The sequence below is a fragment of the Hemitrygon akajei genome, chromosome 13 (assembly GCF_048418815.1).
Source record: "Hemitrygon akajei chromosome 13, sHemAka1.3, whole genome shotgun sequence".
NCBI lineage: Eukaryota > Metazoa > Chordata > Chondrichthyes > Myliobatiformes > Dasyatidae > Hemitrygon > Hemitrygon akajei.
The window spans coordinates 108,852,944-108,870,050 of record NC_133136.1 but is presented as its reverse complement, the minus strand read 5'-3'; the positions used below and the strand labels follow the sequence as shown (position 1 = coordinate 108,870,050).

Sequence of the window (17,107 nt, the reverse complement as noted above, 5' to 3'; positions counted from 1 at the left end):
TCAAGAAAGTCAGAAAGTAGACAGGATATTTTATTGGAGATTCTATGCAAGTTGTATACACTGACCGAAAATGAGGTAGAAGTAAGCTTCCTTTGGGTAAGAAGTATGAAAGAGAAAGAGTGAAGATCTTAGGAACGCTTAAGATAAACAAAAACACTGCTGTGGGTATAGAAGACATTTTAAGTGGGAGTTCAAGAGAAATACGGACCTATATCATGGAGTATCTGAAAGACTCTGGTTTATTATATAGAATTTAGGGAATGCAATTCTTATCATTTCTCCTGTTTATCAAACGATCCACACTCCAGTCTAGTAGGTGGCGATAATGCACCTTAAAGCTGGTTTGCCAACTGCCATAAAACAACACAAGAAGAAGGTGGTCCAACTGCTGGTGAGTCAGTATCCTGGTAAAAACGACACAATGAAAACAAAAGAGCACTCCAAGCAACTCTGCGAAAAGGTTGTTGAAAAGCACGTCTGGAGATGGATTCAAGAAAAATTACAAGCCACTGGAGTATAGTTAAGTCAATCATCAAGAAATGAAAATAATATGTATATGACCATCCTGAAAAACTGAATGACCAGTCAAAAAGGGGACTAGTGAGGGAGGCCACAAAGAGACCTAACTGGAGGAGTTACAAGCTTCAGTGGCTGAGATGGGAGAGACTGCACATACAACTGTTGCCCGGGTGCTTCACCAGTCATGGCTTTATGGGAGAGAAAATCACTGTTTAAAAAAATCTTGTGAAATCTCAGCTAGAGTTTGCCAGAAGGCAAGTGGGAGACTGAAGTCAGCTGGAAGAAGTTGTTATGGTCTGATGAAACAAAAATTGAGCTCCTTGGCCATCAGACCAAACGCTATGTTTGGTCTAAGCCAAACACCAAACATCATCAAAAATACACCAACCCTACTGTGAAGCGTGGTGGTGGTTGCATCGTGCTGTGGGGTTGCTTCACTGCAACAGGCCCTGGAAGGCTTGTGAAGGTAGAGGGTAAAATGAATGCAGCAAAACACAGGGAAATCCTGGAGGAAAAACTAATGCAGTCTGCAAGAGAACTGCAACTTGGGAGAAGATTTGTTTTCCAGCAAGACAATGACCCCAAGCATAAAGCCAAAGCTACACAGGAATGGCTTAAAAACAACAAAGTTAATGTCCTGGAGTGGCCAAGTCAGAGTCCAGACCTCAATCCAATTGAGAATTTGTGGCTGGACTTGAAAAGGGCTGTTCACTCACAATCCCCATGCAATCTGAGAGCTTGAGCAGTTTTGTAAAGAAGCATAAGGAAGAATTGCAGTGTGCAAATGTGCCAAACTGATCCTCACAGAGACCTATCCACACAGACTCAAGGCTGTAATTGCAGCAAAAGCTGCATCTACTAAATACTGACTTGAAGGGGTGAATAATTATGCAATCAATTATTTTGTGTTTAATAAAGAGATACAGTACTGTGCAAAAGTCTTGGGGCCCATGTATACAGCTAGTGTACCTAAGTCTTTTACACAGTATTTGTCAACGTGAAGTGGAGAGTGAGTTTGTAATTCTGGCAGCAGCAAAGCTGAGGCTGGGGTGCACGGCGGGGGGGGGGGGGGCGCGGTGTGACAACTGGCAGAGAGGGAATGCCAGGGTTGTGGGAGTAGCACAGGAGGGATGTGTGACGGGTGGCAGAGAGGGAGTGCCGGGGGCTGGGTTGGCACGGGTGCAGACACACCCAGCCCTGAGACTCCAGGCAAGGTCATCTGATTCAAAACAATTTGTTTCAGAATCAGAACCGGGTTTATTATCACCGGCATGTGATGCGAAATTTGTTAATTTAGTAATAGGAGTTCAATGCAATACATAATCTAGCAGAGAGAGAAAAAATAGTAATAAATAAAATAAACATAATAATAAGTTAATAAGTAAATTAATTATGTACATTGAATAGATTTTAAAAATGTGCAAAAACAGAAATGCTGTATATTTAAAAAATTGAGCTAGTGTCCAAAGCTTCAATGTCCCTTTAGGAATGGGATGGCAGAGGGGAAGAAGCTTTCTTGAATCACTGAGTGTGTGCCTTCAGGCTTCTGTATCTCCTACCTGATGGTAACAGTGAGAAAAGGACACGCTCTGGGTGCTGGAGTTTATTGATCATTACAAAATATTTCTCTGGTGCTTCCCACATGCTTCCCTCCCCTTTCCTTTTTTCCCAACCATGATTTCCCTCTCCCTGCCCCCTTCCTACTCTCAGTCCACAATAAAGACCCATATCTATATATATATATACACCAGGTGGCCCCCGTTTTTCGAACGTTCACTTTACGACAGCTCGCTGTTACGAAAGACCTAAATTAGTACCTGTTTTCGCTAACCAAAGAGGATTTTCGCTTTTACAAAAAAAAGACACCTGCTTTATATGTGTGTTTACCCTGAGAAAGATTACCATGACCATGAAGCCTCATGCGGGCAGTTGTGTGCGCATGCGTGTACATGCGTACGCATGTATGTACGTATACGTGTACGTGCACATGCATGTACGTGCCAATTTTTTTTTTCTCCAAGTCGATTTTGGCTCGCTGTCTTCTCAATTTTGATAAGTGAAACTACAGCATACATACAATATTTCTACTTTATATAGGCTGTATATTTATCATATCATTCCTGTTTTTACTATACGTTCATGTTATTTTAGGTTTTATGTGTTAATTGGTTTGATTTGGTAGGTTATTTTTTGGGTCTGGGAACGCTCAAAAATTTTTCCCATATAAATTAATGGTAATTGCTTCTTCGCTTTACGACATTTTGGCTTACAAATGGTTTCATAGGAACGCTCTACCTTCGGATAGCGGGGGAAACGCGTGTGTGTGTGTGTGTGTGTGTGTGTGTGTGTGTGTGTGTGTGTGTGTGTGTGTGTGTGTGTGTGTGTGTGTGTGTGTGTGTGTGTGTGTGTGTGTGTGTGTGTGTGTGTGTGTGTGTGTGTGTGTGTGTGTGTGTCTAAGACTTTTGTACAGTACTGTATATTTAGATTTATTCTATGTAGCCCACAGAACGCCACCATGGCTCTCCTGCCCTATCTTACTATCATCTGTTCAAAATTAATCAATAAGCTTCAAGACCTTGGCCTCATTACCTCCTTGTGCAATTGGATCCTCGACTTTCTTATTCCCTTTAGATCGGTTGGATTGGTAACAACATCTCCACAATCTCTGTCAGCATCGGTGCACCACAAGGCTGTGTGCTTAGTCCCCTGCTCTACTCACTTTACACTTATGACTGAGTGGCTAAGCACAACTCCAATGTCATATTTAAGTTTACTGACAACACCACTCTCATTGGTTGGCGGTGCTGAATCAGCATATAGCAGGGAGATTGAAAATTTGGCTGAATGATACCATAACGACAACCTCTTACTTAATGTCATCAAGACCAAAGAGCTGATTATTGAAGCAACACACACAAAATGCTGGTGGAACGCAGCAGGCCAGGCAGCATCTATAGGGAGAAGTGCAGTCGAAGTTTTGGGCGGAGACCCTTCATCAGGAGCTGATTATTGACTTCAGGAGGAGGACACTGGAGATCAATGAGCTAGTCCTCATCAGAGTATCAGAAGTGAAGAGGGTCATTAACTTAAAACTGCTCAGTGTTAACATTTCGGATGACATGTCCTGGGCCCAGCATGTAACTGCAGTTACAAAGAAAGCACCGCATCACCTCTACTTCCTTATGAACTTGTGAAGATTCAGCATGACATCTAAAACTTTGACAAACTTCTTCAGATGTGTGGTGGAGAGTATATTGACTGGCTGCATTACAGCCTGCTATGGAAACACCAATGCCCTTGAATGGAAAATCCTACAAAAAGTAGTGGATACAGCCCAGTCCATCATGGGTAAAGCCCTCCCCACCTTATCTACACAGAGTGTTATCACAGCATCCATCATCAAGGACCCCCACCATCCAGGTCATGCTCTCTTCCTGCTGCTGCAGGAAAAAAAGTATAAAACTCACACCATGGGGTTCAGGTACAGTTATTATCCCTCAAGCATCAGATTCTTGAACCAGTGGGGATAACTTCACTCACCTTCACTTGCTCCATCATTGAAATGTTCCCACAACCTTTGGAGTCACTTCCAAAGACGCTTCATCTCAAATTCTCAATATTTATTGCTTATCTATTTATTATTAATATTTCTTTCTTGTATTTGCATGGTTTGTTGTCTTTTACACACTGGTTGAACACCCAAATTCAGTTTTTCAATGATTCTATTCAGGTTATTATTCTATTAGGGATTTATTGAGTGCGCCTGTACGAAAATGAATCTTAAGAGTTGTATATGGTGACATATACTTTGATAATAAATTTACTTTGAGCTTTGAAAAGAAGGGTGAGAAGAAGGGTATTTTCTTGGCATGTCTAAACCTGGACTCAAGTGCTGAGTTGTGATTCTAGTGTCATGCATACATCAGAGGCGATTGAGTGTAGTTAGAGCCTCAGTTCTGACATGTTGGTCTGGGAGAGAACACTGAAGTTAATTTGCTTATTTTGTCAGTGACGCACCATCAATAACTCTTGGAGATGTGAGGCGAGATATAGGCTTTTATTGGCTGGAAGAAAGAACAAGCAGCAATTGACCACCACACTGCATCCTGGAGACTGAGGCCGGGGCGGTGTCCCCAATCGCCTTTATACCGGGGTCCGTGAGAGGAGCCAGGGTCAGTGGGAGGAGCCACAGGAGCAGTCAGCGGGGGGGGGGGGGGGGGCGTGTCCAGACAGGTATATGTAGTTCACCACAGTCAGTAGAGTTGGGAAGTTTTATGGATATAGCATTGGGTATTCCTGACTATTACCATCAGTATCTACAGTGAATAGGGGAGGGGGAAGAGTAGGTATCATGGCTGCACATTAGACCAGGAGTTCTATACCAGGACTCAGGTCTTGATCTTCAAAATCTCTTTTTCCTTCAGATGCCATAGGCTGTGTTTTTTGTGCTTGAGACAGTAGCAAACTTCCTCAATGATGTCTGTTGTTGCAGAGGGGTGGTCCCTATCGTATGAAATGTGGTCCATGATTGCTAAAGTTTCATCATGGTCCTTTATTTTCAAGGAGAGTGTTACATGATGAGGGCAGGTTGGTTGAGAATTTGTGTTTTATGATGTTTTTGCGCCAATTTTCTCATGTATGTGAAATTAATGAGCAAGAGCTTGGCTTTCAAACATAGTGACATAGTGGTAATGTAGGAGGTATGAGAGCTTCTCACTCATTCTGCAGGTTTGTTCCATTCAATCAGAAAAAGGAGTTAATGATAAGGAATAACCTTGTAGTGAGAAAGTTTGAGAAAATTGCTTGATCCCTGTCCAGGGAACACGTACACTAAAGTTGGGACAAACTGAGAAGGTTAACATTGGCATACAAATTTATGAAGTGTCCCACTGAATTTCAGCTCCTCTCTATATATACTGCATGGTGGTTTGCAAACTGAGATTTTAATCAGCTGGTCCTCCGTCCATCCTTTTCCTAATATATCATTGCTTATAAACTGGCAGAGGGTGTCTTTTGTTTTTCTGTTGGTCTTGAAAGAGTTACAGAATTTAAAACAATTGACAATTTTGGACATAATTAAAGCATGTACATCAGTTTTAATAATGGAGTTGTTCTGATGGAAAGGTTAGAGTAGTTGAGTAGTTATGTTTGCCATGTGCTGAGTTAGACAGGCTCAGCTGGAGTTGTTAGTAGAACACACTGATTGGTACAAGTGCCCCAAAACTCTGCCAGCTTTAATTGCTTTCTATGATATATGCAACGAATCGTGCTGATGCTGAAGCCAGGCAAGGGGACTGGTCTTTAATGTGTTGCCCAGACCTGGAATATCCACATGCACCAACAAGGCTCACACAGGACAACTGCTTGTTTTTCAGTTTCCTTTCCAGATGCATTAGTACCTTTACAACAGGAGCAAAGAGAGAATTTTCTTCAAATTAAAGTTATCTAGATTACAGAAGCTCTTGACCTATGTTCAGGCTGCTCATTGTATATTAAATTCACCAAAGCTATTGCATATGGAGAAAACAGGAGTTGGTGAGTGGCTAGTTAGGAAAGATGATTGCAGTTTGCCAAACCTTCTGTCTTCATGCATAAAGAAGATTAAACATCAGTTGGCATGAAAGATGGTTTAATTTCACCGTTCATTAACTAACAAGCAGGTATATCCTTCTACGAATTACAAAAGGAATGGTCCCTACAGACCTGAGGTCAAATCAACAAGAGCCTGCTGCTGTAATAACACCCACAACCCACCTTCACCAAGGGCACTGTACTGCTTCGCTCCACACCTAGTGGGCTCTCACGTTAACGCAAGGAACATCCAACACTTTTTCCTTCCCCGCTGAATTGTGACAATGGCATGACTTTCCTATATCAGTGCATGGGTGCATTTGCCAGAACTAAATTTGAAGTAAAGCATGATGGTATTCACTCAATTAAATGGACAAATTGAGTAGAGAAGGCTGAAACGCTAAGCACTGCCAATGTGGCTGGTGTGATGCATTCATCTGGACGTAAATGGAAATTGCTATTACTGCAAGCTGCAGCAATGGCTCTTCTTTCTTCAGAGATTAATTGTGGGTTTCTTCCCTGTACTAGGTCTCGTGCATGTGGAAATTGCAAATCAGCACAGCCCTAGCTACAGTGGATGGACTTTGATGGGCCAGAGCAGATGATACAGCTGCTTTACTGAGGCAGGGAGAATTATAAACAAAGAACATGGAGGGAAAGCTGGTTTCCGTAATATGCTGTGCTGTGTCCACAACTCTCTGCAGTTTCTTGCAGTCACAGGCAGAGCAGTTGCCATGATGCACCCAGATAGGATGTTTTCTATAGTGCATCAATAAAATTCGGTGAAAGTCAAAGGGACGTGCCAAATTTCTGTAGCCATCTGAGGAAGTACGGGTGCTGGTGAGCTCTCTAGACAGTGGCATCAGTGTGGTTAGACTTGGACAGGCTGTTAGTGATTTCACTCTCAGGAACTTGAAGCTCTCAACTATCTTGACAGAGCTGTTGATGTAAACAGGAACTTTCAGAACCCCCACAGTTCCTGACGACACTGTGATCTCAGCTTTTGAGGCCAGTGTGAGAGCATCATTTAGGAGGTGAATCCACAGAAAGCAGCTGGCCCAGATGGTTAATCAACTGGCTGGGGTATTTATGGTCATCCTGAAACTCTTGCCCATCTTTTTCAAGCAGGCTTCAATCATACCCAATCAGGCCCAAGAGGAACGTGGTAACCTTCTTCAATGACTATCATCCAGTGGCGCTTACATCCATTGTGATGAATGCTTTGAGAAGTCGGTGATGAAACATATCAACCCCTGCCTAATGAGTGATCTGGATACTCTCCAATTTGCTTACCATCACAACAGCTCAACATCAGATGCATTAATTTTGACTCTTCGCTCAGCTCTAGACCATCCTGATAGTAAAGATGCATACATACTTCAGGATGCTCTTCATTGACTACAGCTCAGAATTGAAACCATCATCCCCTCAAAACCCATTACTAAGCTCCAGACCTGGACCTTGATATCTCTCTCTGTGACTGGATCCTCAATTTGACAAACTTCTATAGATGCGCAGTAGAGAGTATCGTTACTAGTTGTATCACAGTCTAGTATCGAAAAACCACTGCCTAGGAATGGAAAAGACTATAGAAAGGATATAACTCAGTCCATCACAGGCAAAGCCCTCCTCATCATTGAATACATTTACATGGAAAGCTGCCAAAAGAATGCTGTATCCATCATCAAAGACACCTACCATCCAGGCCATGCTCTCTTCTCTACTATCATCAAGGAAGAGGTGCAAAAGCCGTAGGTCATAATCACCAGGTTCAGGATAACTTCACTCACCACAACTCTGAATTGATTTTACCACCTACAGACTCATTTTCAAGGACTCTGTAAAACTTGTGTTTTCAGATTTACAACTCATTTTCTCAAAATTCTTTTTTGCATAGTTTGTCTTCTTTTGCACATTGATTGTTTGACAGTCTTTGTTTATGTTTAGTTTTCATACATTCTATTGTTTTTTTAAATTTTTTCCTGTAAATGCTTGCAAGAAAATGAATCTCAAGATAATGGTAACATACGGTATACATACTGATGATAAATTACTTTGAAAATGTATACTGCCTCCCTTCCTGAAATCAATGACCAGCTTTTCTGTTTTGCAAACTTTGAGGGAAAGGTTGTTATTATGACATTTAACTTGGCTCTGTATCTCCTTCCTGTCCTTTGACTCATCATTATTTGAGATATTTGAACTCACTATGGTGGTATCATCTACAAACTTGTAGATGGAGTTAGAACAGAACCTGACCACAGAGTCCTGAGTGCATAGGAAGTAAGTTAGGGGATTGAAGATACCACCTTATTCAATTCGATTCAAGTTTAATTATTCAACCATACATGAATAAAGCCAAACAAGACATCGTTACTCTGGGGCCAAGGTGCAAAAACATAATACCAACAGTCACACACAGCACAAAGTGCACACAGCATAGCAAGCACATATAAGATATCAGTAAAATACAGTGATGGAAAAAAAATAGTCCAGAACCCAGACCCTAAATCCATGAATGCCGCAGAAACCTGTCGAGCACAATACAGCTTGTCTTCTGTCAAACGAACACACAGGGGCAGCATCGACTTCAGCTTGGAGGCCATGCCACACCAGCCCAGTGGAGCACAGCGGCTCCGACATCTCTCCTCTGGCGACTGTAAATAGGCGACATTGCGCCTTGAGGCCTAGTCCTCACGACGGAGGCCAGTCAACTCCCCCACCAGTGTTGAGAATAATCGTGGAAGAGATGTTTCTGTCTATCCTTACTGATTGCATTCTGTTGATCAGGAACTCAAGGATCCAGTTGCAAAGCACCCAGGTTTAGGGATTTGGATATGAATTTTCTTGGAATTATGTTATTGAAGGTTGAACTATAGTCATTTTACAATATTTTAATGTAGGTGTCTTAAATTATCCAGCTGCTCAAGAGATAAGTGTAGGGAGATCTATTTCAGCAAGAGGTGAATTGAATGGGTTGAGATTGTCTAGAAGGTTGGATTGGAGATGATACGTGCTCCAAGCATTTCAGGGTGGTAGATGTGAGAGACACTAGGCAATAGTCATTAAGGGATGTCACCTTGATTTTTAAAGGTACCGAGATGAAGGGTCTTACAAAAGTAGGGAGAGGTTAAAAGTCCCTCCAAGTACCCCTGCCAGCTAATCTCTGAATACCACTGACCTAGATTTTCAGTCGGGAGTGGATCACTGATTTTGGGTTTGGGAACACCCGGCTTGTCTTTTTTGGTACACAGCCCTGAAACTACTTGCTGATAAAATCCATGGCGGTGGCTGAATACTCATCAAAGTTGGCTGCTGAGTCTTTAAACAGAAACCAGTCTACCGACTTAGCTCATCTATTTTCTCAAATCTTCACTGAATTGCCTTCTTTACTGAATCCTCCTGGTTCAGCTTCTGTTTGTATGTAGGGTGAAGGAGCACAGCTTGGTTAACTGATTTGCCAAAGTACAGTTACGAATGTAACTATATTACATAGTCTTAAAAGAAGTGTCTGCAAAAAAAACATAAGCCACCAGAGAACTGGAGGCTGAGTCACTAAGTGTATTAAATAGACGGATTTGGGATTAAATTGGCTTCTTGCTCTCATGTTTCTAAAATTACTTTCTTAAAATGTCCTCACTTTAAAAAAAATAGGGCTGAAGTTATAATCTGAAGTTGCTGAGAGTGGAAGGCTAGCAAGTGCATAAATGAGACCTGAAGATTATGTTGAAAACTTCACTGTAACTGTGTTGGAAGCCGAGAGTAGACAGGTTAGAGGTAGAATGGGATGGGGAATTAAAGTGAGGGAACATAAGAAAAGGGTGGTCATACTTATACAGTGATGCAAGGTGTGTTTTTTCTGGTCGAAAAGCCAATAAGAGTGTAGAGCATATATGTCAAACTCAAGGCCCGCGGGCCAAATCCGGCCCGCGGTGGAATTATCTTTGGCCCGCGAGATAATATCTAATTACTATTAAAGCTGGCCCCAGTAATCGAAGCGCCTATGGCGTATGATATGGCTAATGCTGAGTTTATTCAGGTACCAGGTTTTCAGGGTTTTTAGTGTTTATTCGGCAGTCTTGCTCGGCAGTCTTCTTCATAAGAAACGGAATTTGTAAAGTGAAACACTTTGTAGTTATAGCAGAGACTGAGACACATGAGAGCAGGCTGAAAAAACGGAGGCAACGAAAGCTGCGTTCACACGAGTCCGATTGATCCGGCCCGCATGAAGCTGCATTTTGCTCAATCCGGCCCGTGACCTAAAATGAGTTTGACACCCCTGGTGTAGAGCATTGGTGGAAAAGGTTCTCATTTAGTAGAAACAAAAATTGGGATGAATTCAAATGGAAGAATCTCCCTGCAACTCAAAAATACTTTATATTCTTAAGATACAGTAGTGACAGATGATTGATACCCCATTCAAATGTGACAGTGGTCATGTCTGGTGTGCTTGTCTCAAACCCGTCATGGGTTGGATTCTATTGCTTCTTCAATCGTGCAAAACCATATCCAGCTCTACTACCTAGTTCAGTAATACCGAATATATTTAAGTAGGCAAAGGTGTAGCAGATAGAATCAGAAAAATGCAAAGTTATACATTTTGTGAAGTTAAACCTGGTCAGGACTTTTACGTAGAACATAGAAGAGTACAGCACAGGAACAGGCCATTCAGCCCACAATGTTGTGCCAAACCAGCTAAAAAGCAAAATCAAAACACCCAAACACTAATTTCACCTACCTTTACAATGTCTATATCCTTCTATCTTCCTTACGTCCACGTACTTATCTAAACGTCTCTTAAAAGCCTCCAATGTATTTGCCTCTATCACCATACTAGGCAGCGCGTTCTGGGCATCCACCACTCTGAGTGAAAAAACATACTCCTTACATCTCCTTTGAACCTACCCCCCTCTCACCTTTCATGCACGCCCTCTGGAATTAAGATATTTCATCGCTGGGAAACAGGTACTCCCTGTCGACTCTATCTATGCCTCTCATAACCTTATAAACTTCTATCAGATTGCCCCTCAGCCTTTGCCATTCTAGAGAAAACAACCCAAGTTTATCCAGCCTCTCATGATAGCACGTGCACTCTAAACCAGACAACATCCCAGTAAACCTCTTCTGCACCCTCTCCAAAGCCTCAACATCCTCCTATAGTGGGGCAACCAGAACTGTATGCAGTACTCCAGATTTGGCCGTATCAGAGTTTTATAAATTTGCAACATGACCTCTTGACTTTTGAACTCAATTCCTTGATTAATAAAAAAAAGCATTCCATAACCTGCCTTAACCACCTTATCGACATGCGTAGCCACTTCCGAGGAGCTATGAACTTGGATCCCTAGATCTCTCTGTTCAGCAACGCTGTTAAAGGATCTTGCCCTTGACAGTGTACTGTCGTCTAGCAGTTGCCCTACCAAGATGCAATACCTCACAGTTTTCTGGGATCAACTCCATTTGCCATTTCTGCCCATTATCTATATTGTGCTGTATTCTTTGCCTGCCTTCTACACTATCCACAACGCCACCATCCACAAGCTTACTAACCCATTTTCATCCAGGTCATTTATATATATATCACGAACAGCAGAGGTCTCAGCACAGATCCCTGCGAACATCACTAATTAGAGACCTCCAGCTTAAACAAGTCCCTTCAACCTCTACCCTCTATGTTCTATGCAGAAGCTAGTTCTGGATCCAAACAACCAATTCGCCACAGACCCCATCCATCTTAATCTTCTGGGTTAGCATCCCATGAGGGACTTTGTTAAACTCCTTACTAAAATCCATGTAAACAACATCCATTGCCCTACCCTCATCAACAACTCTCATGACCTTGTCAAAATACTCAATCAAGGTGGTAAGACACAACCTGCCTCACACAAAGTCGTGCTGCCTGTTCCTAACTAGGCCATGGGTTTCCAAATGCTCATATATCCTATCCCTAAGTATTTTCTCTAACATTTTCCCCACAACTGACGTGAGACTCACCAGTCTGTAGTTCCCAGGATTTTCCCTTGTCACTTCTTAAATATAGGCACAACATTAGCTACTCGCCAGTCCTCTGGGAACTCGCCTGTGGCTAAAGAGGACACAAAGATATTGGTCAAAGCCCCAACAATCTTGTCTCTTACCTTCTTCAATAATCTGGGGTAATGCCCATCAAGTCTTGGGGACTTATCCACCTTAATATTCATTAGGAGGCCCAACACCTCCTCCTCCTTGACCTCTATATGCCCTAACATATTTATACACTCAGCATTAATCTCCACGTTGGCGCGTGGCCTAATGGATAAGGCATCGGTCTAGTGATCTGAAGGTCACTGGTTTGAGCCTCAGCTGACACAGCGTGTTGTGTCCTTGAGCAAGGCACTTAACACCACATTGCTCTGCGATGACACTGGTGCCAAGCTGCTTGGGTCCTAGTGCCCTTCCCTTGGACAATATCGGTGGTGTGGAGAGGGGAAGGCTTGCAGCTTGGGCAACTGCCGGTCTCCCATACAACCCTGCCCAGGCCTGCGCCCTGGAAACCTTCCAAGGCGCAAATCCATGGTCTCACGAGACTAACTGATGCCTATTTATTTATTAATCTCCATGTCCTCCATATCATTTTCCTTGGTAAATACTGAAGCAAAGTACTCGTTAGGTACCTCACTGACATCCTTTGCATCCAAGCAAATGTTCCCCCCTTTATCCTTGAGTGGAGCCACCCTCTCCCTAGTTATCCTCTTGCTCTTGATGATGTATAGAATGCCTTGGGATTCACCTTAATACTACTTGCCAATGACTTTTCATGGCCCCTCCTGGCTTTCCTAATTCCCTTCTTTAGTTCTTTTACAGTAAATGATGGGGCTCAAGAGACTGCTGCAGAAGAAAGGGAGGTGTAAGTGTGAACTTCCCTGAAAGTAGTGACAGGCTGGTGGAGGAGCTGGATGGTATGCTTTGCCTTCATCAGCCATGACCTTGAGTAGCAGAGCTGAAATGTCATGTTACAGCTGTACAAGAAGTTGCTAAGGCTGCACTTGTGGTATTATGTGAAGTTCTGGTGGTCATACTAATGGAAGGGCGCAATTAAGCTAGAGATGGCACAGAGAAGATTCACACAGATGTTGGTGGGAGTTATAAGGTGAGGCTGAGTAGGCTGGCGCCCTTTTCCACAGAGTGAACTTACAGAGATTTATAAATCATGAGGGGCAAAGATAAGGTGGATGGTCACAGTCCTTTTCCCAAGATAGGAGAGTCCAAATTTAAAGGGCATATATTTAAGGTGAAAAGGGAAAGATTTAGAGGGATCTCAGCAGTGTGCTTTTCACACAGGGAATGGTGGATATATGGAACACGCTGTCAGAGGAAATGGTAGAAGCAGGTACAATTACAGTGTTTAAAAGTCCCTTGGGAAGGTCCGTAAATAGGAAAGGTTCAGAAAGATGCAGACCAAATGCAGGCAAATGGGACTATCTGAGCAAGGTAACTTGGTCAGCGTGAACGAGTTGAGCTGAAGACCTTTTTTCATGCAGTTTGACTTTATAATTCTTAACATATCCAGGGTGTCAAATGCCCCAACATTTCATCTAGTATTTCAAAGGCAACACGAGTGAATCTGCAGATGCTGGAAATAAATAAAAACACAAAATGCTGGCAGAACTCAGCAGGCCAGACAGCATCTATGGGAGGAGGTAGTTACGACGTTTTGGGCCAAAACCCTCCTGATGAAGGGTTTCAGCCCGAAACATCGTCTCTACCTCCTCCCGTAGATGCTGTCTGGCCTGCTGAGATCTGCCAGCATTTTGTGTTTTCATCTAGTATTTCCCTCCTTTCAGCTACTTAGTATATTTTGCACCTCCCTTATCCTGATCTCAACAGTGTGTCCTGGCTTGTAGTTTTGTCTCAGCTGTCTTGAGTTGGCTTCTGTGTCTTTGGCCAAGAATGCCCCACAATCATGTCCCAGTGTTGAACAAATATATCTATAAACATTTATATTTTGAGGAACCAAACATTGTCTTGTTATTACAGTATTCAATTTCTGAACCACTTTCTGTATATTGTGTGGGTCCCCGTGACAATGCAGATTCTGCTTCTCTGACAGTAGTCCTTATTTACAAAATCACTCTTCATGAATTCAAAGCCAGTTATGGCATAAGTATCAATCCATTTTGAAATAACTTGCTCATATCAATATTAACTGTACTCTCTTTAGTATAACTCTAGCAATGTTCAGCAAATAAATAATTCAATTTATCTGGTCATCTCAGTATTGTGAATATAATGTGTTATAAGAAAATAAAGTAAACATATGGAAGGAGTTTCTGGCTATGCAGACAGTGGAATTGGGGTTCAAAAACACCATCAAAAGTTCTTTCACCTTCTGTCTATGTGGAAATTACTATTTAACATATCACCAATCTATCACAAGTCTGGCTCCTCTGTGTTAATTTGGGTTGAATTTGCTCACAGATTACTGGTTGACTGCACTCCACTTGACACCTAATTTATAAACTTTAGGTCTCATGAGAAGATCATCATCTGCATCTCTGCTATTTTGACTCAGAAACACTGACAAATTTAAAATTAACACTGTTAACAGAAAAGCCATCACTAAAATGACCTATTTTTGGTCATACGTTGCTTTTTGAACTTACATCGGCTATATCAGCTCTATTGAAACTCTTTCACATCATTTGCAGATCAGCCGTATAAACTGCTGTCTAATCTATCTGTGGTACAGGAGGAATAAATGATAAGATATGATTTAAGAGACTATGTAATTCTAAATTCCATCATGGGGAATGGAAAGGGGTGGAGGGTAATAATGTAGTCTTGCAAGACATACGGTTTACATTTGTGCCTTTTTCTTTGTAGCCTCCTCCCCAGATCTACGATAAACAGCTTGATGAGAGAGAGCACAGTATAGATGAATGGAAAGGTAATGTGAAACGAGTACTCTGATGGCAAATTTGACCATGTAAGTTTGATGAGGCAGTTTCTGTGTATGCTGAATATAATTGCTATGTTGATCAAATTATGGAAATGGGTAGATTTTAACACAATTGAAAATGGGTGGTTTCTTAACCCGTTTTGAGTTCAAAATAGAGGTTAAAATATACTTTTTGATGTCTGCAAACTTTTAACAACAAATAAAACCTAGGATATTTTCAATAGGCAACAAAACCCAAATATTGTTTGGTGATACAAGCCATTATTATTAAGAAAAACAATTTGTGGTAGATTTTGTCCCCTCCATTACCACATCCAAACATACAATATAATTATGATTGTGCATTTTGCTGTGCTTCTGAAAATAGGTTCCATTGACCTTGTGTGACAGAGGATGAGCTACTATCTCCTCAAGTTGCACCCTGTCGAGTGTGTGAGTGATATTAGGGTATTTGTTATACCACAGGACACATGGAGAAGTAGACAGATATAGGAAAAAAATCCAATGGAAAAGTGGAGAAGATAGAACTGCTCTAGATTGTCAGACTCACTTTTTGACCCCTCCCTCAGCAATGCAATTCCTAAATTCTGGGATCATCTAATTTGAACACATGGGGAAGATGCAGTTGGTGCATTGTTGCATCAATATGACGATGGAGGGAGGTACTTTGCCACTAAGAAGGAGATAAAGTACATTAGCCAGACTCCCTGAAGTCAGGGAAAACACACTTATGATAATTGTGCTGTTTCCCACTCTTATAGTACCTTTGGGAAGAGCACAACAGAACCTTTGCTGTTTTTCAGCAGGTAATTGCTTCTGCTCAGTCTATTGCAGGTGCTAACTGAAATCCCAGAGGAAGCCAAGGGACGTCCCAGATATGACTACAGATTTGCTTTGTAGCATCACCAATTTTTAACATGTCATTAACAAGGTTTGGAATAGTGATCTATTCCAAACAGTACCCCTTGTTCCCAAAAGCTCAACACTATCCCTGCCCTGCTTGCGCACAGCTTCTGTCAGAGGTCTTCATCTGATTATCCTTTTTGCAAGACCTTTTCCTGTTGGTGATCTGATGGGCATTATCATCCATTCTTTTCCCCAATGTTGGCCGATGCACCATCCAGAAAATTAAACTGAATAAACTGGCAGGCCAAGGTTAGGAGATAACTTGTTATGACCTCATTGTAGTGACTAGAGAAGTAGGGCAGCAACAAATGAAGTTTCCATAACCAATTATGTTACTTTTGTTTTTTAATAACAGAATTAATCTACAAGGAAGTGATGGATTTTGAGGAGAAGACTAAAAATGGTGTTGTGAAGGGACAGCCATCTCCCTCAGGTAAACCCAATAACCCTGTACATTGGATATAAGATTGATTCTTGAGCAGAGTTACACTGTTTTCCACCTGTCTCTGTTGAAGTGCTATAACTCTCAATTGAAAGTTTTCTCTAGGTATATGCTGATTTGTTTATCCATAAATTGCCAGTAAGTAGTGAGATAACTTTTTGGCAGCCAGGAAGTCTGAATTAACAGCTGAAGACAAAGGTTTGTTGTATTTTTGCTCTTACTTCTAAAATAGCTATATAGTTGGTGATTCCTGCATTTCTGCATTACCTCTGATACCCACGAACAGATGGTAAATAGTTTTCAATGTCCTTGTTTCAAACAACCAGCTAACCCAGTGTAGTGAAATACAATTAAGCACATAAGAAGGATCCACATGGCTGAACAATAGCCATTACCCACTCTTCAAACTTTATTTCCTGCTGCTTGTCACTACTGTGGTGATTGCTTTCTCACTGACATCTTTTTAATACGTTTTCATTATCAAATATCACTGGAAAAGCTGAAGTTTATGTTCTAGATAAAAAAAATCTAACTCAGCAAAAAGAATAAATTTCTCAAGGAATGTTTTGTGATAATCAAATCAAATTCAAGAATCATTCTTGTGAATCTTCTCTGAACCCTCTCCAATGTCAGTATATCCTTTCTAAAATAAGGAGCCCAAAACTGCACACAATACTCCGTGTGGTGTCACAAGTGCCCTATAGAGACTTAACATCACATCCCTACTCTTA

At 41.6% G+C, this 17,107-nt stretch overlaps 1 protein-coding gene across 17 annotated transcripts in view; it reads left to right on the top strand.

The window, feature by feature from the left end:
• Positions 1-17,107, top strand: part of LOC140738120 (mitogen-activated protein kinase 10) — a 272,553-nt gene that overhangs the window by 238,947 nt on the left and 16,499 nt on the right. For all 17 annotated transcript variants that reach the window (XM_073065258.1, XM_073065257.1, XM_073065255.1 and 14 more), the window contains 2 exons: positions 14,953-15,016; positions 16,290-16,367. In XM_073065258.1, the coding sequence (XP_072921359.1) occupies positions 14,953-15,016; positions 16,290-16,367 (142 nt within the window). The remainder of the gene's footprint in view (positions 1-14,952; positions 15,017-16,289; positions 16,368-17,107) is intronic.